This window comes from Anabrus simplex, chromosome 14 (assembly GCF_040414725.1).
Source record: "Anabrus simplex isolate iqAnaSimp1 chromosome 14, ASM4041472v1, whole genome shotgun sequence".
Classification (NCBI taxonomy): domain Eukaryota; kingdom Metazoa; phylum Arthropoda; class Insecta; order Orthoptera; family Tettigoniidae; genus Anabrus; species Anabrus simplex.
In genome coordinates this window covers 45,807,558-45,831,746 of record NC_090278.1, presented here as the reverse complement: position 1 = coordinate 45,831,746, position 24,189 = coordinate 45,807,558, and the positions used below count along the sequence as shown (strand labels likewise).

The 24,189-nt window shown below is 39.9% G+C and overlaps 1 protein-coding gene across 4 annotated transcripts in view; it reads left to right on the top strand.

The window, feature by feature from the left end:
* The window catches only part of LOC136885235 (zinc finger protein OZF), a 97,265-nt gene that overhangs the window by 44,503 nt on the left and 28,573 nt on the right, over positions 1–24,189 (top strand). For all 4 annotated transcript variants that reach the window (XM_067157702.2, XM_067157705.2, XM_067157706.2 and 1 more), the window contains exons 3-5: positions 7,176–7,274; positions 9,866–9,964; positions 20,288–20,370. In XM_067157702.2, coding sequence (XP_067013803.2) covers positions 7,176–7,274; positions 9,866–9,964; positions 20,288–20,370 — 281 coding nt within the window. The remainder of the gene's footprint in view (positions 1–7,175; positions 7,275–9,865; positions 9,965–20,287; positions 20,371–24,189) is intronic.

The window sequence follows — 24,189 nt, the reverse complement described above, 5'->3', positions numbered from 1 at the left end:
AGCCGCTTTTCTAGTTTTCAACTTTTGTATCTTATTGTAAATGTCATTGTTATCATATGTAAATTTTATTACTTCTTTGGCCTTAGTCTCTTCCTCTATCTCGACATTATCCTTGTAACCAACAATCTTTACATATTGCTGACTGAATACTTCTGCCTTTTGAAGATCCTCACATACACACTCCTCTTGTTCATTAATTATTCCTGGAATGTCCTTCTTGGAACCTGTTTCTGCCTTAAAATACCTATACATACCCTTCCATTTTTCACTAAAATCACTGGTTTAATATGTTTTTTAAATTTCCTAATTTAGACCATAACAAAATAGTTAGTACAGGAAAGTGAACTATTCCTGTGTGGTCTAATTGCTGCAGCACGAGCACTTCCTGGAATTTTAAAGTCTGGAGGTTAAAATTGTTATGTTTCATTGGAACACCATGGCTTGAGGGAAAACTTATACAGACATAATATAGGCTTTTGGACTTAATAAAGTGAAATTCTTTACGTTTTGCAAGAACTTTGCTCTGCGTCTTCAGAAGAAAATCTTGACTGTCCACGAGAAAGGATTCTCAAATAATGAGGTTTGAATTTAGACGTTACAATAGAAATGCAAGTGGTACATTCATTCAGCACCATTTGGCTCTCTGGACACGGTTCGAAGCGGAAGCTGACGGAACCATCAGAATCAGTCAGAGAAAGTATAAAATTGACACAAGCGGGGAATTTGTAAAACACTTAAACAAAATAACAAAAGTGAAGGGACAGGGGAGGGAAGTACCTACGTAAGTCCTTAATGGCTGGCAAGCATGTATTACTTAATTGATAGCCAGTGTCCCCGTTGAAATTCTTTGCGGAAGACCATGGCAATTCGATCTGTGGTGTTGTGAATGTAAGGTAGGTAGGCAGTTCCTTTCTCTTCTTCCTTGTGTGAGCGTTGCTTGGCCATTTCTCTGCGATGCAGAGCTCTATGAATCTGCAAATCTCTGTAACCTGTACCCTTGGACGTGACTTTGAGTGTGTCCATTTCCACCTGGATGTTTGATGGATCGCAAATTCGTCTCGCCAACTAGGTGAGCATTGTAATGCCTTGTTTTTCTTTATTACTAGAACATCCAAGAAAGGAAGGCATCTGTCCGACTCCATCTCCATAGTGAATTTATTTGAAGGATGTTTCTGATTTAGGTGGTTTAGAAATACACTGACTGACAGAGCAAATGCAACACCAAGAAGGAGTGGTTTGAAAGGGATGAAAGTTGGGGAAAAAACAGAGACGGCACGGACGAATAATTGATGTTTATTTCAAACCGATATGCAGGTTACACAATGCGCACGGCATCGACTCAGTAGGATGTAGGACCACCGCGAGCGGCGATGCACGCAGAAACACGTCGAGGTACAGAGTCAATAAGAGTGCGGATGGTGTCCTGAGGGATGGTTCTCCATTCTCTGTCAACCATTTGCCACAGTTGTTCGTCCGTACGAGGCTGGGGCAGAGTTTGCAAACGGTGTCCAATGAGATCCCACACGTGTTCGATTGGTGAGAGATCCGGAGAGTACGCTGGCCACGGAAGCATCTGTACACCTCGTAGAGCCTGTTGGGAGATGCAAGCAGTGTGTGGGCGGGCATTATCCTGCTGAAACAGAGCATTGGGCAGCCCCTGAAGGTACGGGAGTGCCACCGGCCGCAGCACATGCTGCACGTAGCGGTGGGCATTTAACGTGCCTTGAATACGCACTAGAGGTGACGTGGAATCATACGCAATAGCGCCCCAAACCATGATGCCGCGTTGTCTAGCGGTAGGGCGCTCCACAGTTACTGCCGGATTTGACCTTTCTCCACGCCGACGCCACACTCGTCTGCGGTGACTATCACTGACAGAACAGAAGCGTGACTCATCGGAGAACACGACGTTCCGCCTTTCCCTCATCCAAGTCGCTCTAGCCCGGCACCATGCCAGGCGTGCACGTCTATGCCGTGGAGTCAATGGTAGTCTTCTGAGCGGACGCCGGGAGTGCAGGCCTCCTTCAACCAATCGACGCGAAATTGTTCTGGTCGATATTGGAACAGCCAGGGTGTCTTGCACATGCTGAAGAATGGCGGTTGACGTGGCGTGCGCGGCTGCCACCGCTTGGCGGCGGATGCGCCGATCCTCGCGTGCTGACGTCACTCGGGCTGCGCCTGGGCCCCACGCACGTGCCACATGTCCCTGCGCCAACCATCTTCGCCACAGGCGCTGCACCGTGGACACATCCCTATGGGTATCGGCTGCGATTTGACGAAGCGACCAACCTGCCCTTCTCAGCCCGATCACCATACCCCTCGTAAAGTCGTCTGTCTGCTGGAAATGCCTCCGTTGACGGCGGCCTGGCATTCTTAGCTATACACGTGTCCTGTGGCACACGACAACACGTTCTACAATGACTGTCGGCTGAGAAATCACGCTACGAAGTGGGCCATTCGCCAACGCCGTGTCCCATTTATCGTTCGCTACGTGCGCAGCACAGCGGCGCATTTCACATCATGAGCATACCTCAGTGACGTCAGTGTACCCCGCAATTGGCGTAAAGTTCTGACCACTCCTTCTTGGTGTTGCATTTGCTCTGTCAGTCAGTGTAGATGAAGTTGCTCAGGACCTTCTGTCCAGACTACAAATGTATCATCAACATACCTCCACCAGCTCATAGGTTTGAGGGGCGCCAAAGCAATAGCCTCCTCCTCAAAATGCAGCTACTCTCTATGATGATTAATGAAGACAAGGAAATTAGCTCACCGAAAGAAATTCTTGATAATTTTGCTGACACCTTGAAAAAATTCCATCCACCCAGTGTTCTCTGTAATTCCCACACCAAACAATTCGGGGAAATTAACTTGTTATCAGTGGTAACTTCGGCATCAGAAGTCTGCAACATCTTGAAGTCTATGAATACGAAGTAGTCATGTGGTCCAGATCACATTTCAGGAATTGCGTTACGTGAGTGTGCTGAGGAGCTGCCAAACCCACTAGTGACGATAATGAACTGGTCTCTTCGTACAGGCAATTTCCCGTCTGAATGGAAGAAACGATATGTTATTCCAGTCTTTCAGAAAGGTGACAGATCTTTATTTGTCAATTACAGAGCACTGGTTCTTCTTTCACACATTTCCAAAGTAGCAAAAAGAGCGGTGTACAAAGCCTTGTACAGTGCAGTCAGGGTTTAATTAATATTAACCAGCACAGTTTTGTCCAAAAACGCTCAACTACCACCAATCTTGCTGTGTACTCCCACTTCATAACTAGCGCTCTGGAGAATTACAAGCAGGTTGATGCCGTGTACACGGACTTTTTCAAGGCTTTCGACTCTGTGCAGCATAATGCTCTTCTGGCTAAGTTTTCAGCATGTGACATTCATGGAAGCTTGCTTGAATGGTTTAAATGCTATCTCTACGACAGAAGGTATTCAGTAAAATACGAAGGTATCATTTCTCGTCCTTATCAGCCCATGTCTTGTGTTCCACAAGGTTCACTACTGGGACCTTTGTGTGTCTTTCTATTTTTTAATGGTCTGCCATCACAAATCCATTCGAGCAACTACCTGCTCTATGCTGATGAACTTAAACTCTACAGGGTAATTGAAAAGATGAGTGACTGTGAATTGTTACAGTCTAATATAAATAATATCAGTGTTGTTGTTTGAGTCATCAGTCCATAGACTGGTTTGATGCAGCTCTCCATGCCACTCTATCCTGCGCTAACCTTTTCATTTCTACGTAACTATTGCATCCTACATCTGCTCTAATCTGCTTGTCATATTCATACCTTGGTCTACCCCTACCGTTCTTACCACCTACACTTCCTTCAAAAACCAACTGAACAAGTCCTGGGTGTCTTAAGATGTGTCCTATCATTCTATCTCTTCTTTTTGTCAAATTTAGCCAAATCGATCTCCTCTCACCAATTCGATTCAGTATCTCTTCATTCGTGATTCGATCTATCCATCTCACCTTCAGCATTCTTCTGTAACACCACATTTCAAAAGCTTCTATTCTCTTTCTTTGTGAGCTAGTTATCGTCCATGTTTCACTTCCATACAATGCCACACTCCACACGAAAGTCTTCAAAAACATCTTTCTAATTCCGATATCAATGTTTGAAGTGAGCAAATTTCTTTTCTTAAGAAAGCTCTTCCTTGCTTGTGCTAGTCTGCATTTTATGTCCTCCTTACTTCTGCCATCGTTAGTTATTTTACTACCCAAGTAACAATATTCATCTACTTCCTTTAAGGCTTCATTTCCTAATCTAATATTTCCTACGTCACCTGCCTTCGTTCGACTGCACTCCATTACTTTTGTTTTGGACTTATTTATTTTCATCTTGTACTCCTTACCCAAGACTTCATCCATACCATTCAGCAACTTCTCGAGATCTTCTGCAGTCTCAGATAAAATAACAATATCATCGGCAAATCTGAAGGTTTCGATTTCCTCTCCTTGGACTGTGATTCCATTTCCAAATTTCTCTTTGATTTCCTTTACTGCCTGTTCTATGTAAACATTGAAAAGGAGAGGGGACAAACTGCAGCCTTGCCTCACTCCTTTCTGGATTGCTGCTTCTTTTTCAAAGCCCTCGATTCTTATCACTGCAGACTGATTTTTATACAGATTGTAGATAATTCTTCGTTCTCGGTATCTGATCCGTATCATCTTCAGAATCATAAATAGCTTGGTCCAATCAACATTATCGAATGCCTTTTCTAGATCTATGAATGCCATGTACGTGGGCTTGTCCTTCTTGATTCGATCCTCTAAGATCAGATGTAAAGTCAGTATTGCTTCACGTGTGCCTACATTTCTTCTGAAGCCAAATTGATCTTCTCCCAACTCAGCTTCAACTTGTTTTTCCATTCTTCTGTAAATAATACGTGTTAAAATTTTGCAGGCATGAGATACTAAACTAATGGTGCGGTAGTTTTCACACCTGTCAGCACCGGCTTTCTTGGGAATAGGTATAACAACATTCTTCCGAAAATCGGATGGGACTTCTCCTGTCTCATACATCTTGCACACTAAATGAAATAACCTTGCCATGCTGGTTTCTCCTAAGGCAGTCAGTAATTCAGAGGGAATGTCATCAATTCCAGGTGCCTTGTTCCTATTGAGGTCACTCACAGCTCTGTCAAACTCTGACCTCAAAATTGGGTCTCCCATTTCATCAGCATCAACAGCCTCTTCATGTTCCAGAACCAAATTATTTACATCTTTACCTTGATACAACTGTTGGATATGCTCCTGCCATCTTTCTGCTTTGTCTTCTTTCCCTAGAAGTGGCTTTCCATCTGAGCTCTTAATATTCATACACCTGGATTTCCTTTCTCCAAAGGTTTCCTTGATTTTCCTGTATGCAGCATCTACCTTACCCAGGACCATACAGCCTTCGACATCCTTGCACTTCTCCTTCAGCCATTCTTCCTTAGCTACCTTGCACTTTCTATCCACTTCATTCTTTAAACGCCTGTATTCTTTTCTGACCTGTTCATTTCTAGCATTCTTGTAGTTTCGTCGTTCATCAATCAGGTCTAGTATCTCCTGAGTTATCCACTGATTCTTAGTTGATCTTTTCTTCCTTCCTAACATTTCTTCAGCAGCCCTACTGACTTCATTCTTCATGACTCTCCACTCTTCCTCTATAGTGTTTCCTTCAGCCTTTTCAATTAGTCCTTGTGCAACATGTTCCTTGAACAATCCCTCACACTCTTTTCTTTCAACTTGTCTAGATCCCATCTTTTTGCATTCTTTCCTTTCTTCAATTTCTTCAACTTCAGATGGCATTTCATGACCAACAAGTTATGGTCAGAGTCCACGTCTGCTCCTGGGAAAGTTTTGCAATCCAACACATGGTTTCTGAATCTCTGCCTAATCATAATGAAGTCTATTTGATACCTTCCGGTGTCTCCAGGTCTCGTCCACGTATACAGCCGTCGTTTGTGGTGTTTGAACCAAGTACTGGCAAGGACTAAATTATGATCAGTGCAGAATTCAACCAGCCGACTTCCTCTTTCGTTCCTTTGTCCCAATCCAAATTCTCCTACTGTATTACCTTCTCTTCCTTGGCCTACCACTGCATTCCAGTCTCCCATCACAATTAGATTCTCGTCACCTTTTACATATTGTATTAAATCTTCTATCTCCTCATATATTCTTTCGATTTCTTCATCATCCGCTGAACTAGTAGGCATATAGACCTGTACTATTTTGGTGGGCATTGGTTTGGTGTCTATCTTGACGACAATAATTCTTTCACTATGCTGGTCGTAGTAGCTTACCCGCCGCCCTATTTTCTTATTCATTATTATACCAACTCCTGCATTTCCCCTGTTTGATTTTGTGTTGATAATTCGGTAGTCGCCTGACCAAAAATCTTGTTCTTCCTGCCAACGTATTTCACTTATACCAACTACATCTAACTTTAGCCTATCCATCTCCCTTTTCAGGTTCTCTAACCTACCACAACGATTCAAACTTCTAACATTCCACGCTCCAACTCGCAGAATGTCAGTATCCATCTTCCTGATGATTGCCCCCTCTCGTGTAGTCCCCACCCGGAGATCCGAATGGGGGACTAGTTTACCTCCGGAATATTTTACCCGGGAGGAAGCCATCATCAGTATATCATTCATACAGAGAGAGCTGCATGTCCTCGGGAGTTAGTTACGGCTGTAGTTTCCCGTTGCTTTCAGCCGTGTAGCAGTATCAACACAGCTAAGCCATGTTGAGTATTATTACAAGGCCGTATCAGTCAATCATCTACACTGCCGCCCTTGCAACTATCGAAAGGCTGCTACCCCCCTTTCGATGAACCATTCGTTAGTCTGGTCTCTCAACAGATACCCATCCGATATGGTTGCACCTGCGGCTCAGCTATCTGCATCATTGGGACACGCAAGCCTCCCCACCGTGGCAAGGTCACATGGTTCGCAGAGGAGGAATATCAGTGATTGGTGCAAAAAGTGGCATTTAACCCTAAATATTTCAAAGTGCAGTGCAATATCCTTCATGAGAAAATTGCAAGTTAATGTATTCAATTATCATATAAAGGATCAAGAATTTGGGGATGTTATGAATCACTATGTTTATTTGTTTTGTGTCGGGATTCCATTATACATCAGAAGAGCCTACCTAATATATTAACTTTTCCACAGGAAAGTTGCGTACTTGTTCCAGAGATGACACATTTGAAAGAAGAATGTAAGTCAGAGTTGACGGCGGAGCTGGGACAAACAGAGGTGAACACATTGGAGGTAATTAATATTTTGATAACTTTTTCTGATAATAGAAATTGTAAGGAAACTAATGAACTAAAGAGCATGTGCTAAATATTGTTAACAATGCATTTAAAATGTTAGGCTTCCTGAAAAGAAATTGCAAGAGTTTTAAATCTGTTGTTTCATTGAAAACCCTGTATTTCTTGCTTATATGATTTAGTGTAGAATACTGCTCTGAAGTGTGGATCCCCTCGCAGCAATACTTAGTTAATGCCTTAGAGCGAGTACGGATCATATTCTCAAAATGGACCAGTAAAAGGTGTTCGAGTATCAAGCTGTCATCGATAGATTATGATTTGTTTTATACAAATGTGTATTGAGTCTGTTAGAACTAGGTGCAGGTACGTTAACGCACGTTTCATACACAGTTGTATCGGTAATTTCCTTGACTGTCCCAATTTACTCCAGTTGCTACCAATTCATGTTCCTTCCCGCAACATGTGACAGGCAGTCACCTTTCACTTACCCAGGTGCAGAATGGAATCACACGGGAACTCTTAGTTTATGCAAGCCCTAAGATCCCTGAACTAAATTAGCAGGACGGTGGATGCATTTCACTCGTCAGCTATTGAAATTCGCAGACATCTTATGGATGCTTCATAGACAGAGTGTTCCTTGTATCTTGTTCTGCACATTTGGCAAATGAAATTTATACTTCCTTACTTCGGTCATTTCTAATGTATGAACACTTTTCAGTTTTCGTATTCTTTTTCTTCCTTATATGTTTTGTAAATATGTATATTATATAAATTGCTTAGTTATAATTAGTAGTAGTATTAGTAGTAGTAGTAAGTGCTGTTAATATTGTTATTATTTGAATGTATTGTATCATCTGTAATTAGAGAATTACTAATTCTATTGATGATAAATAAACAAATCAAATCAAATTAAATTCACTATGGAGATAGAGTCGGACGGATGCCTTCCATTCTTGGATGTTCTAGTAAGAAAGAAACCAGACGGCTCCTTAGGACATATCTATCATAAGCCTACCCACATAAATCGCTATCTTCATGCAGATTCTCACCACCATCCAGCACAAAAACAAGGCATTCTCGCGACATTCACCAAGAAGGCGAGACGAATTTGTAAGCCATCTAACATTCAGATGGAGATGGACATACTCAAAGTCACGTTCAAGGGTAATGGTTATAGGGATTTGCAGATTCATAGAGCCATGCATCCCAGAGAAACGACCAAGCAAAGCTGACAGAACGAAGAAGTGACGGGAACTGCCTACCTGCCTTACATTCACAACACCACAGATCGAATAGCCAAGGTCCACCACACCATCACTAAAATTGCTCACAGTCTAAGTAAAACCAAGGACGAAGTGTCTCCACTTTTACATCCTGGGGTATACAAAATTCCCTATCCTTGAGGTAAGGTATACATCAGCTAAATATGCCGGTCCATTGGTTCTCGTATCAAGGAACATGAACAAAATATTCATCACAACCACCCAGACACATCAGCAACAGCTGAGCACGCTCTATCATGTTCCAAGATGATCGAGCTCTTACCCACACTAGACACCACAGGTCCAGGATTATAAGGCAAGCTGTTAAAATACGTAGAAATCCTAACAATTTAAATGGGGACACTGGCTCTAAATTAAGTAATATGTGGTTGCCAGCAATTAACTATTGTTATTTTGTTTCGGTGTTTTACAAATTCGTATGTTCGTCATCGCCAGATGTTTCATTCCAGGCTTGTGTCATTGTCATACTTTCATATGTGTGTGAACACCTGTTATGTTATGTGACGCTCTCAGACTGATTCTGATGGTTCCGCTTTGGATACTAGCGCAGTACCGCATCTGGGGTGGCATCTGGTGACGAATGAACATATCACTTCCATTTCTATTATAACATGTAAATTCAAATCTCATTGTTTGAGAAGCCTTTCTCATGGACATTCAAGATTTTCATCTGAAGATGCAGAGCAATGTTCTCTGCAAAACATAAAGAATTTCACCTTATTTTCTTGACACAGCATAAGCCTATATGGGCCGTGAAAACTCTTACACTTACAGCAAGGACAGATGTTCGCAAATAACAAAATGTGTAACAAATTTACAAATATGTACAAAGGGATATATATTTCATAATAAGCTGCACTCCCTGGTGTTAAATGTAAAAGTTGCCCGTAATTAATTCTGAAAGTCCATTCCTCAGATTTGGTTTCTTTAGGATGAGTAGAATAATGATCAGTTCTTGTAAACATTTTTCTATTCTTCTGTGTTCTTTTGTTTTAGAAAGGTTTAGGTGTGGCATAATTGCTCTGCAAGACATAAATAACCTTTAGCATTCAAGTGGTACTCTTTTCTCCTCTTAGGAACTCTGTGTATCATGATTTTTATCATGCTCCCACAAAAGTTAAAGAAGATTTTATAATATTTTGATTTTACATCCAGCTACCAAGTTTTATGGTTTTCATAGATGCTTTATGCAGTTTTGAAACTGAATTTAATTTGGGGATGTCATGAATCACCATGTTCATTTGTTTTGTGTCTGGATTCCATAATACATCAGAAGAGCCTACCTAATATATTCACTTTTCCACAGCAAAGTTATGAACTTGTGCCGGAGATGACACATTTGAAAGAAGAATGTAAGTCAGAGTTGACGACGGAGCTGAGACAAACAGAGGTGAACACATTGGAGGTAATTAATATTTTGATAACTTTTTCTGATAATAGAGATTGTAAGGTAACTTATGAATTGGTTTTAAAGCAAACAATATCAAGGTCTCTGAAAGAAAGTACATTTTTGTGCTTGCCAAATTAAAAAAAAAAACTCTTCATATTTTCTCCAAGTATTTCAAAGATATTGTTCTGCCTGGCACCATATATTGTTCAGGTATAAAATAATCTTACATTTGCTGATAGAGTTAATGGAGAAAATCTAGACGAAGAGTTCAGAACAACGAGGAGAGAATTTCAAAAGGATTTCACGTCACCACATTAAATGTACACTAAGACCCTGTAAATTTGAGTTGCTGTAGACATGTATATAACACTTTTTTATTATGCTAATTTTCCTATTGAACTTTCCTTTTTTGCTAGGCTGAAAATGTCCCCAAGAGGGACGAAACCTGTTCCTATAACTTTGCTTTAAAAATGTAATGTTCTTGTCTTTAAACTGTTCAAAGTAGTCTCCACCATGGCACATTGACAGGCGAGGGACTCCTTGGCGAACGAAATGGAATTCGATGGGGAGCTATCAATATTAATAAGGCTTATGGAAGAAAGAAAGTAGAACTGGCTGAGTCAGCAAAGAGGATGCATCTGGATATGCTAGGAGTAAGTGTAATTTGGGTAAGGGGAGATAATGAGGAAGAGATAGGAGATTATAAAGTGTACTTGACGGGTGTTAGAAAGGGAAGGGCAGAGTATGGGGTAGGGCTGTTTATCAGGAATACCATTGCACGCAACATAATTTCTATTAGGAACGTAAATGAGCGAATGATGTGGGTAGATTTGGCAGTTGGAGAAATTAGGATGAGAATTGTCTCTGTGTATTCACCATGTGAGGGTGCAGATGAGGATGAAGTTGACAAGTTTTATGAAGCATTGAGTGACATCGTGGTCAGGGTCAACAGCAAGGATAGAATAATGCTAATGAGCTATTTCAATGCGAGAGTTGGGAATAGAACTGAAAGATATGAAAGGGTGATTGGTAAATGTGGGGAATGACATGGAAACTAATGGGAATGGGAAGCGTTTGCTGGACTTCTGTGCTAGTATGGGTTTAGCAGTTATGAATACATTCTTCAAGCATAAGGCTATTCACCGCTACACATGGGAGGCTATGGGTACCAGATCCATAATAGACTATATCTTAACCAACTTCGAATTCAAGAACACATAATAGAGCCCAGGGAATCACTGGAGAGATGGAGGGAATATTTTGAACATCTTCTCAATGTAAAAGGAAATCATCCTGGTGGTGTTGCGAAGAGCCAAGCTCATGGGGAGGAGGAAAATGATTTTGGTGAAATTACACTTGAGGAGTTGGACATTGAGCGAGTTTGTTAAGCAAAAACTCAGAACAACCCAAAGAGCTATGGAACGGTTCATGCTAGGCTTGACGAAGAAAGACAGGAAGAGAGCAAATTACATCAGGTCAGTACAAAGGTCAGTGACATTTTAGAAAGGGTATTTACCCTAAAATGGCAGTGGGCAGGCCATGTTGCTCGGAGAACTGATGGTAGGTGGACAAAGCTTGTGCTTGAGTGGTGTCCGAAAGATCATCTCAGACCAAGGGGAAGACCACTGGACAGATGGGATAAAGACATCTGGAAGATTACTGGGATCAATTGGCAGAACATCGCTCAAGACCGTCCCAGATGGAGAGACCTCATGAAAACCTACCTTGCTTCGGACTTAGAGGCCACATCGTAAAAACGATTGAATATGGCTGATAGTGATAGTGATAGTGATAGTGACACTTGAGGAAGTGGAAATGATGGTAAATAAAGTCCATTGTCATAAAGCAGCAGGAATAGATGAAATTAGACCTGAAATGGTGAAGTATAGTGGGAAGGCAGGGATGAAATGGCTTCATAGAGTAGTAAAATTAGCATGAATGTTGGTAAAGTACCTTCAGATACGACAAAAGCAGTAATTGCACCTATCTTTAAGCAAGGGAACAGGAAGGATTGCAACAACTATCAAGGTATCTCATTGATTAGTGTACCAGGCAAAGTATTCACTGGCATCTTGGAAGGGAGGATGCGATCAATCGTTGAGAGGAAGTTGGATGAAAACCAGTGTGGTTTCAGACCACAGAGAGGCTGTCAGGATCAGATTTTCAGTATGCTCCAGGTAATTGAAAAATGCTATGAGAGGAATAGGCAGTTGTGTTTATGTTTCGTAGATCTAGAGAAAGCATATGACAGGGTACCGAGAGAAAAGATGTTCGCTATACTGGGGGACTATGGAATTAAAGGTAGATTATTAAAATCCATCAAAGGCATTTATGTTGACAGTGGAGCTTCAGTGAGAATTGATGGTAGAATGAATTCTTGGTTCAGGGTACTTACAGGGGTTAGACAAGGCTGTAATCTTTGTTGTTCGTAGTTTACATGGATCATCTGCTGAAGGGTATAAAATGGCAGGGAGGGACTCAGTTAGGTGAAAATGTAGTAAGCAGTCTGGCCTATGCTGATGACTTGGTCTTAATGGCAGATTGTGCCGAAAGCCTGCAGTCTAATATTTTTGAACTTGAAAATAGGTGCAATGAGTATGGTATGAAAATTAGCCTCTCGAAAACTAAATTGATGTCAGGAGGTAAGAAATTCAACAGAATTGAATGTCATGTTGGTGATACAAAGCTAGCCCGCCTGGTGGCCATGATCGTTAAGGCGCTGAAGTCTAAACGGACTGACACCGAGGTTAGCCGGTTCGAGTCCCGTTGGTCGAAAAAATTTTCACCATCAGAATGTTGGCCGGCAGGGTAAGGGAGGTGGTGGTATACAATTTCTGATCACTAGACTGCGCGCCAAAAGCCTGGATTAAATTCCAAACCTCTCCGCAGTGCTCATATGGATGAGGGCATATGATGCTGTTGATGGTGATTCGTCCATCGGATGGGGACGTTAAGCCTTGAGCAGACCCCTTGGTGCTATTCGACAGGAGTAGGCTATGTGCCGGCACCGGGTTTCACCCTCTCCCTACTATCATATATCATGTCATTCATTTCATCTCATTAACTCCTCTGATGAGGTTGACGCCAGGAAGGGCATCCGGTCATAAAAAACCCGCCAAGATAGATTCATCTCACCTCATACCTGACCCCGTAGTGGAACGGGACAAGGGTTGGACAAAGAACAGATCGATAATTTCAAGTATTTAGGTTGTGTGTTCTCCCAGGATGGTAATATAGTAAGTGAGATTGAATCAAGGTGTGGTAAAGCTAATGCACTGAGCTCGCAGTTGCGATCAACAATATTCTGTAAGAAGGAAGTCAGCTCCCAGACGAAACTATCTTTACATCAGTCTGTTTTCAGACCAACTTTGCTTTAGGGGAGCGAAAGCTGGGTGGACTCAGGATACCTTATTCATAAGTTAGAAGTAACAGGCATGAAAGTAGCAAGGATGATTGCTGTTACAAACAGGTGGGAAAAATGGCAGGAGGGTACTTGTAATGAGGAGATGAAGGCTAATTTAGGAATAAACTTGATGGATGAAGCTGTACGCATAAACCGGCTTCGGTGGTGGGGTCGTCTGAGGCGAATGGAGGAGGATAGGTTACCTAGGAGAATAATGGACTCTGTTATGGAGGGTAAGAGAAGTAGAGGTAGACCAACACGATGATGGTTCGACTCAGTTTCTAATGATTTAAAGATAAGGGGTATAGAACTAAATGTGGCCACAACACTAGTTGCGAATCAAGGATTTTGGCGAGATTTAGTAAATTCACAGAGGCTTGCAGACTGAACGCTGGAAGGCATAACAGTCTATAATGATAATGCATGTATGTATGTTTGTATGTATGCATTCAGTTGTTTTTCACTCATTCCTAACTTTTTAATGGTCACGCCCATTGACATATCTGTTATATTGGACAGGTGTTTCAAGGTGTCTTGTACAAATTCAGGTACCCACAAGGCTGGTGTTTACATGTTATAAGAAGTATGTTGGTGATTCATAATGAAGGCTCGTTATGTTTAATTGTTTGCCAGTTCTATTGATTAGGACTTTTGGACCATTAGATTTTGCATGTGTGAAACAGCAGAATAAAATCTTCATATTGGTCATAATCAGCCAAAGAAAACACTTACTGTATCTGTAGTAACCTTGATAATTCAAAGAGGATTTCTCCATCTCTCATTATGCATTAACATGCCTAGTTCCTCCCTTGTCTGTGTTTCCTTAAACTGCTGTTTCTTCCCTTTCGTCTGCAGCTTAGTTTATTGCTTCCTTTGTCAGCTATCTCTAGCATGAAAAGCAAAATGCGCAGAAGCAGTTGTCCACATTTTAGAAGCTTGTATTCTCTTTTTTGTTGATATGTTAACATCCAGGTCTCTATGTTATATACTAGGGTGGAGAGGACATAACTCTTCGCTGTTCTGTTTTTAACCTAAGAAATGTGGACCGTCTGTCTGACAGACGGTCGGGAAAATCGCCGTAGTTCGTAAGAATCTCAAGAGATGGCAGGATTAGTGTGTTTACCTGTTAGTTGGAAGTTTTATCTTCCTTTTGAAACTATTTGTGGGTCATAAATATCATTTGTTTGTAAGGCAGACACTATTTTATCTTTACACTTGAAGTTATTGGTTAAGCAACATGGCATCTGTTTATGTTGACGATAATGAAACTGAAAGATTTATTTATGATGATATGGATAGTGATGATGATTATTGTGTGGAGGATAATGTGGAGAGTTCATCAGATGATGAAACTGAAAATGAAATTGTGAGTGCAGCGGGTAGATTTTCACAGGGTGTCCTAAAATCCAGTGACATGTATGTTGATGAGCTTCCAGGTTCTACAACAGGTTTACAGGTGACTGGTAATGGTAAGTATTGAAGGTGTGAGTGTGAATTGGTGTGATGTGGATACTTCAGAAAGTGAATTCCCTGGAAAACGTGTCTCGTTTACTGTTCACCACCCAGGACCCAGAAATATGCCTCCCCGTAATGCAGCCCCAATCTTGTACTTCTTTCTGTTTTTTAACCTTGGGTTCTGGAGATTAGTGGTGCAAGATACTAATTGTTATGCCAGACAATACATTCATAAGTTAGGTGTTCTACAGAAGCGCAGTCAATTTCATCTATAGCCAGATGGTGGTATTGTGATGGCAGATTTAAAACGTTTTATTGGCTTGGTCATAAATATGGGTCTTGCGAAGAAAAAGAACCTGTCAAGTTATTGGTCAACTTAGCACCCTAGTCAAGACACACCCTTCTTTAGAAAAGTGATGGCAAAGGATACTTTCTTACTAAAAAAGAGATTGTTCCTTATCGTGGACAACCCATGCAGCAAGAAACCAGGTGACCCGGACTATGACTATGTCACATAAAGTTATTTCTTGTGTTATCCATAGCAAGTTTCTTTAGGTAGCCTGTTGGATATGAGCCCATTAACAATTCTTGTTCTATAGGTCGTGGCTGAGTAATTATTAGTGTTTATTGATGGTAATTCTGTTGTCAATTTTAGAATCATAAAATTAGAGAGTGGTTGGAGAGTGCTGGTATAGTACTTACATCCCTCTCTCTACTATAGCTGAGATACAAATGATGCACAAACACTCTTTAACAGCTTTTGTCACCATTAATTCATTGCGTTTAATCCTCTGCTTTAAATTTTTCAAGTGTTAAATTGTAAGTGAAATTTTTTGAAGACTTTGCTTTTTCCATGTAATGCAGATTATTCTTAATTTTGTATTGAATTAGACCTTGTTTGTTTGTTGCAAGATTATTAATGGCTTGTCCTCTTTCTGTTAAAGTTGTATTGAAATCATCATTGGAAAATTACATTTTGGAACTTTATATAAAATACTTTCCAATAGATCAAACATGACTTAGGCCACAATAGCTCAGTTTGATAAAGCATCTGATGCAAAATCAGAAGGTTAATGGTTCCAAACCCACTGCTGAATGGTTGACCATTTCTTCTGTACTCATTGTCTCTTCCACATGTACTACACATACTGTATATGACCCAATACATTGAAAGTATATTTAGAGTATGATAGGGTCATGCAAATTAAATATTTACATAATGCATTGTTTGCAATCGAACAGTTTATCCAGGGGAGCAGAAAAAATAGTCACAACGTGTAAGCTTGTATTCTGGACTACGCAAAATCTTTAGAACATTGTTGCAATCATAAAATGTGAATAATAATAATAATAATAATAATAATAATAATAATAATAATAATAATATTGGCTTTACGTTTAACTATTTTTTAAGGTTTTCAGAGACGCCAAGGTGTCGGTATTTTGTCCTGCAGGATTTCTTTTACGTGCCAGTAAATCTACCAACACGAGGCTGATGTATTTGAGCACCTTCAAATACCACCAGACTGAGCCAGGATTGAATCCGCCAAGTTGGGGTCAGACTGTCTGAGGCACTCAGCCCGTCCAAAATCATAAAATGTGTAAAGTGCTCAGAACTGGAAAAGACAAGAAAGACATCCAGATTATGACCATTCCTTACTGGAGCCAGAAGTGTACATCCATTGGCAGTGCGCAAGGAAAGAATGCAAGGAGTGAGGCAGTATGCAAGCTTTCCTCACTCCTCTTCAACATCTATTCAGAGCAGATATTCACATAAGAACCTGAGGGGCTCCAATAAGGTAGCAAGGTCAACAGTGAATTTTCAACAACATAAGATACAGCAATGACATAATATTGATTACAGAAAGCATTCATACACTCCAAGAGCAGGTCACTAGAGTCTACCAAGGATTACGACATTAACCTGAGTACCAAAAAGACAAAGTACATGGTTATAACAAAGAAACCCACACCACCCAAAATCCTCACAATTAACACCATATGGATTGAGAGGATCAGAAGTATGATATACACTGGGACACTCCTGTCAAAATGAAATGTCGAATACAGAAAGCAAGGTCCATCTTTATGAGCATGAATTAACTAATATGTTGAAGTGATCTTAACCCTAGTACTGCTGCAGGATTTTACCTCAAACGCTGAGGGTAAATTTACTGTAGCCACAAATAAGTCATAATATGCATGTATTGTATACCATTTTAAAGCTTAGAAGTAGCACTAAATGTTGATGCAAGAGACAAAAAGATTAAATTAATAATAATGGGTAACGACCAAAATTTGGCTTCCCATTGAGATAGCTAAAAATAAAATTCAGGAAAGTCAATCGTCAAAAATTACCAGTGTTTCGCCCAGAGTGCGGCATGGGCTCATCAGTTGGATACTGCACCTTTTCCAAGACACTGGCCGGCTAGCACGCTGAGAGCACACCACTGCAAGCCATACATGTGATAAGCACAATGGGTAATACTGTGAAAAATATATTTAAAAGTTTTACCAATTATAAAATCCTGGCCTAGAAGTGGCTGAAATAATTGGTTGATGTGACTGAAAATATTATTTATGTAATTAGTGCACTATAAGCTTGTGATGGAGATCCATAACATTTATTTTAAGCTATAAGTTCTCTTTTGAAAAGTCCTTATAAAAGTTCACCAATTCTTGTTTTAAAAATCACCATGTTCCAGGGAAAACACTCAGTATTGATGAAACATTACTTGGTACTCATCTGATTCAGTATCTGCCAAACAAGTATCACCACCAGTGGGGAATTAAACTTTTAATAATTTCTCAGCCACGACCTTTAGAACAAGAATTGTTAATGGGCTCACATCCAACAGGCTACCTAAAGAATCTTGCTATGGATAGCACAGGAAATAGCTTTTTGCGACACTGCCACCAAATTAGATGATGTAGTAGAGAAAATAACTGACAGAAAAAATCTGCCAACAATTTCAAAAAAAAAAAAAAAAAAAAGAACTGACAATTATGTGCAAGCATGTCAGGGCCTGTCACAGGCAACATAAATGAAACCTCTGCCTAATCCTGTGTCAGAGATATCTTAACATTTATCTGGCTGTCGAAAAGAAATACAAAGAACTTAGTCCTTGAAAGAAAATTGGGATGCTGGAAAGAATTTTGTTCAAAGCTAACAATCCCTACTTTGCATATTTCTACGGAAACTTACCAGGAAACCAAAAATTTCAATAACCTAGCCTCAATAAGGACTGAACATGGATATAATAAATCCTTTTCTGATACTGGAAATGCTCTACTACACACATTTTTCCCCACATGATTCACAGGATACAGAAGCACAAAGAGCAGCAAGATTTTCAACCACAATACTCCCTTATACGCACATCAAGAAGTTGTGCACATAATTCCCCAACAGACCGATAAGAAAGCACCAGACAGGGAGGACATATCAAACTGTTTAGTGCCTACCTTTGAAACATTTTCCTATCTCGTTGAAAGTTTCAGTAGTGGAGGTAATTCATAAAGAAAGCACCTTAAGAAAGTTTACAGTGAAATCTATCAAAGCTATCTGTTTCCTGCCAGTTCTACGGAAGATTCTAAAGAGGCTAATAATGAAAAGGATAGTGTACAATATGCATCATCATGGCTTGTTATCCAAATTTCAGTATGGCTCTACCCTGTAAAAATCTCTCAAAGATGCTGTTCTCAGTGCGACTCAATAACTTCAGGACATCTTCTCAAGGAAAGAAATAGGCATATTCATCTCTGTGGACATAAGTAGTGCATTTGATAACACCTGGTGGCTGAAAATCCTATATCAACTAAAGAAAATGCAGTGCCCATGTAATCTGCCCAGAAACACTCAAGCATACTTCAGAAGTAGAATAGTGAAAGTTCAAGTTGGAACGGCAATTTCAACTAAATTCATTGACAGTGGATACCCCCAGTGATATTACCTGTAGCCCAAGATTTTCGAACATCATTTGTGATGACGTCTTCAAAGTACCCCTTCCAATGGACAGCAAGATTGTTGCTAATGCTGATGACAGGCTTTTGTTAATTGCAGCTGACAATGTTGCTGATTTAACCTCTTAACATGAAAGCCCGAGTATACTCAGGGTTTTATATATTTATATAAAATAAAATCCCGAGTATACTGGGGAATGTCGCTCATTGGTCGGTACCTAATTTAAAAGCCCGAATATACTTGTTTCTTGTTGTTTCTTAATATTTCTGCCAGATGTTTATGAAATTATTACTTTATGGTCCTATTTTTGCCAACAGATATCTCTGACTCAACCGTAGTGGATGTCCGTGACTCAGGCAGTTCGTTTTCACGGCTTTCCAGCGATGTAGCATTGTGTGTTGATCCTTGTTTTAGGGCATTTCACACAGCCATGAACATTTGAACAGTATTGAGTGTCATGTTGTATTACTTGCCATCTGTTTAGTGCTGTGTTATTTATTTTAGAACCCGTAAAAAATATCACGAGTATACTCGGGATTTTAAAGCAGGAACTTTTTGGTGGCTTATATTTCATTGTTAAGTTTGAAAAATGTATTTCTATTGTTACCACTGTCATTAGTTTTCAATAAATAGCCCATTTTAACAATAAAAAAATTAGGTAAAAAAAGATCACAATTTTGTAAATAATTGGTATGTTAAGAGGTTAAGCACTCAAGCAAATACAGTGGTACGTATTCTGTTCAACTGTGGTCTCGAAAACAAACTGCAATTTAATGCACTAACTAAGGCCATGGTGAGAAGACATCACTCCACAGTTATGATGGTTGCATGAAGTTACTCTAGGCTGTTCAATTAATCTGCCACTGATCTGCATTTTGGGCTCTTGTCCAGGTGGCAGATTACCTAGGCTTTTCTTAAATAATTTCAAAGATGATAGCAATTTATTGAGCACCTTCCTTGGTAAATTATTTTAGTGCCTAAGACCTCTTACTCTAATTGAATACTCAGTTCTAACTTTACCGTCTACTGTCTCCTATCTCTCCTACTTTTATGAACTTATTTGTCATTGATGACATTCCATGCCATCTCTTTCCTGACACCTGAGAACATACCGCTTAGTCGAGCTGCTCTACTCCTTACTCCTAAATTTTCCCAACCCAGGGTTTACAATATTTACATAATCTGGAAAGCCTTGTTTGGGATGAGGACCAGTGATGATCAGAATCATCTGTGGATATGAGATTACTGGAAAGCAAGTGACAAGTCAAGCAATACAAGACAGAGTAATATGGGATGAGTAGGCATTGTGTGTGAATTGCTCCCTCTTACAGGGCTGTCTTCGTTTACATGATCAGGTCTCTTTTATGACAGGACACTTGTTTGTACATTTCCACTTTTTATATTCAGGGAATAAATTATATTTTTATTGTGCATGTATGGAATTTTTTTTCATCTGTCTCTTGTTCATATCTATATATACATTCCTTAATTTACTTTCCATATCTCTTACATACAGCCTTCTGCAGATCTTAAGGACAAAGTAATCGTGGAAGAACATACAGTTGGCCAACCGGTCCAATGCTTCAAAGAGGATAACATGTAAGTACACTTCAGTCTACTTAGATTTTACATCCCTAATCGCGCACAATAGGGAATTGGTTGTTCACTTCTTCTGTAGCTTCCTCTGAGGACAATTGGTAGAGTTTTGTCCTCCAGACTCCAAAATTGCAGGTTCAATCCCGATACAGGTATTTAGTTTTTTGAAGGGTTGTAAAAATGTCTGTTGAAAACTTCATGTTGTACATTACTTGGTGTTTACCTGATCTAATTAATTAAAATGGAACCGTTGACACCAAAGAAAGAGATAGTTTTATTTACCACCTAGCAGGACTGGGGGAAAAATAGAACATATAAATTGACAAGCAGGCAGCCAGATGGCAGTAGCTGTTTGAACTCTCTGGAACTAGCTGTTTCTGTCAATTTAATCCTTGCTTTTCCTCTTATATTATTCTTCATTTCTAATTTCCTAATTTTTACTGCTAAGAGTTGGATGAAATGTTAGAGAATTTTAAGAATAAGTTAAATGATTTTCAGGATATAGTTTTGTTGAAGTCTAAAGGGGGCTGTGTGATAATTCTTCGTGGCAACTACAAATATTTATTCATTCCCTCAGTTTCAGTCCATCATTTGGCATCATATTTTCATTATCTGATGCAACACTTCCCTCCAAAGAATTCTCATTTATCTCTGATTTATTAAACTTTTTTTATCACCAATAACACCGGAGGAGGCCATTTTTACAGATTAAGAATTAGATGGATATTTTCGATCTTTGGTAATCAGTAATCGGTAGAACATGCAGCCACCATCTGAATGTTGGGTGGTAGGCAGCAGTAAATAATCTTCCATTCTGCATTAGATGGTATATGACACATTTTTATTGAAGTTTATTAATTATTATTTAGTTGTGCTTGTAGTAAATATTGTCTAGGAGCTGCTTACTTAAAAATTTATACATGGAAACCTACTTGTCTGATGGTAATAAAATTTTTATAGTTATAGCCACATGTATTCATAGTGTAATACTCAAGTTAAAAAATTTTAAACCACCCCAAAAAGCCTTCTTATCATTTTTCTAAAGCAACATTTTCTTAGCCTGGGATAAATGTACAAGGGAACCTTGGGCTTGTTTTGAAGTACTCAGTCATGATTATCAGATACTTCAAGCACTGTAACCGTACAATGTGATTATGAAGAGTAATATTGATGAGAAGTTGTGTGTGCACTGGACCATGTGATTAACAGCAGTCGGGGAGATGAAATCGGGTACAGCGTTGCCGCATACACTCGCCCTGAGCATTTGTGAAATGGAATGCCCTGACCTCGATTTGTCCGCATGTTATTTTCAGTCTGCCTTTGTTCTGCTTGTTAGCCACATCACTTCAAGATGCTTCCGAGAACACCATTGTCAAAGGGTTAACTTGCAATGGTTTTGAGTGCTATTTGTTTCCTTCAAAGTGAGTGGGAAAGTGGGAGACACAGATTCTCCGTGTACCAGAAAGTGGCAAATTGTTTTGGATTATCTCTGTCATCAGTGCAGAGCATAGGAGCCACTTCAGGGGAGAACGATATGTCAAGAAAAAGCAGACCGGGCGAAATGGCCATGCGCGTAGAGGCGCGCGGCTGTGAGCTTGCATCCGGGAGATAGTAGGTTCAAATCCCACTATCGGCAGCCCTGAAGATGGTTTTCCGTGGTTTCCCATTTTCACACCAGGCAAATGCTGGGGCTGTACCTTAATTAAGGCCACGGCCGCTTCCTTCCAACTCCTAGGCCTTTCCTATCCCATCGTTGCCGTAAGACCTATCTGTGTCGGTGCGACGTAAAGCCCTAGCAAAAAAAAAAATCCAACAACTTCAGCCACATTACGAAGAAATAAGGCATTCCCCCACAGTTAAAAGCCTCCTCCGTATATTCCACTTTCTACCATTTTGGAACTCTGAAAACAATGTAAAAATACATGCTAAGAAACTGGAAGACTGCCACTGGGAGAAAGATGGTCTGTCTGAAAAAGTCCCTCATTTCAAGCCAGCCATAATCGACATGAATGACAGCAGTTCATCAGAACATAGTGATTTTTCAGATGTAGAATATTGACAGAATTAAATATTGTAAAGATATGTAAATAATGTAAATAGTAATGTAAAAAACACTTTTAAACATTGTGCAGTGTGACATTTCTAAATTAGGAATCCATTCATTCTTTAACCTGTGATTGAATGCCCGAAGTCCTAGTGAGAAAAGGTGATGGTAAGTGGAATTTGTATGAGGAAATAAAGTCAGAGTTGAAAGTAAACAAAAAGCTGTGTTTGTTGTGCGCTGTGCAATGCTCTGCGCGATTTCACCACCCCACATGCTGTTAATTGCATGATCTAGCATGCACACAACTGATACTGTACAGTAGTTGTAGTTACTGATAACCATCATCTAGCATGCACACAACTGATACTGTACAGTAGTTGTAGTTACTGATAACCATCATCTAGCATGCACACAACTGATACTGTACAGTAGTTGTAGTTACTGATAACCATCATCTAGCATGCACACAACTGATACTGTACAGTAGTTGTAGTTACTGATAACCATGATCTAGCATGCACACAACTGATACTGTACAGTAGTTACTGATAACCATCATCTAGCATGCACACAACTGATACTGTACAGTAGTTACTGATAACCATGATCTAGCATGCACACAACTGATACTGTACAGTAGTTACTGATAACCATCATCTAGCATGCACACAACTGATACTGTACAGTAGTTACTGATAACCATCATCTAGCATGCACACAACTGATACTGTACAGTAGTTGTAGTTACTGATAACCATCATCTAGCATGCACACAACTGATACTGTACAGTAGTTACTGATAACCATCATCTAGCATGCACACAACTGATACTGTACAGTAGTTACTGATAACCATGATCTAGCATGCACACAACTGATACTGTACAGTAGTTACTGATAACCATCATCTAGCATGCACACAACTGATACTGTACAGTAGTTGTAGTTACTGATAACCATCATCTAGCATGCACACAACTGATACTGTACAGTAGTTGTAGTTACTGATAACCATCATCTAGCATGCACACAACTGATACTGTACAGTAGTTACTGATAACCATCATCTAGCATGCACACAACTGATACTGTACAGTAGTTGTAGTTACTGATAACCATCATCTAGCATGCACACAACTGATACTGTACAGTAGTTACTGATAACCATCATCTAGCATGCACACAACTGATACTGTACAGTAGTTACTGATAACCATCATCTAGCATGCACACAACTGATACTGTACAGTAGTTACTGATAACCATGATCTAGCATGCACACAACTGATACTGTACAGTAGTTGTAGTTACTGATAACCATCATCTAGCATGCACACAACTGATACTGTACAGTAGTTGTAGTTACTGATAACCATCATCTAGCATGCACACAACTGATACTGTACAGTAGTTACTGATAACCATCATCTAGCATGCACACAACTGATACTGTACAGTAGTTGTAGTTACTGATAACCATCATCTAGCATGCACACAACTGATACTGTACAGTAGTTGTAGTTACTGATAACCATGATCTAGCATGCACACAACTGATACTGTACAGTAGTTACTGATAACCATCATCTAGCATGCACACAACTGATACTGTACAGTAGTTACTGATAACCATCATCTAGCATGCACACAACTGATACTGTACAGTAGTTGTAGTTACTGATAACCATCATCTAGCATGCACACAACTGATACTGTACAGTAGTTGTAGTTACTGATAACCATCATCTAGCATGCACACAACTGATACTGTACAGTAG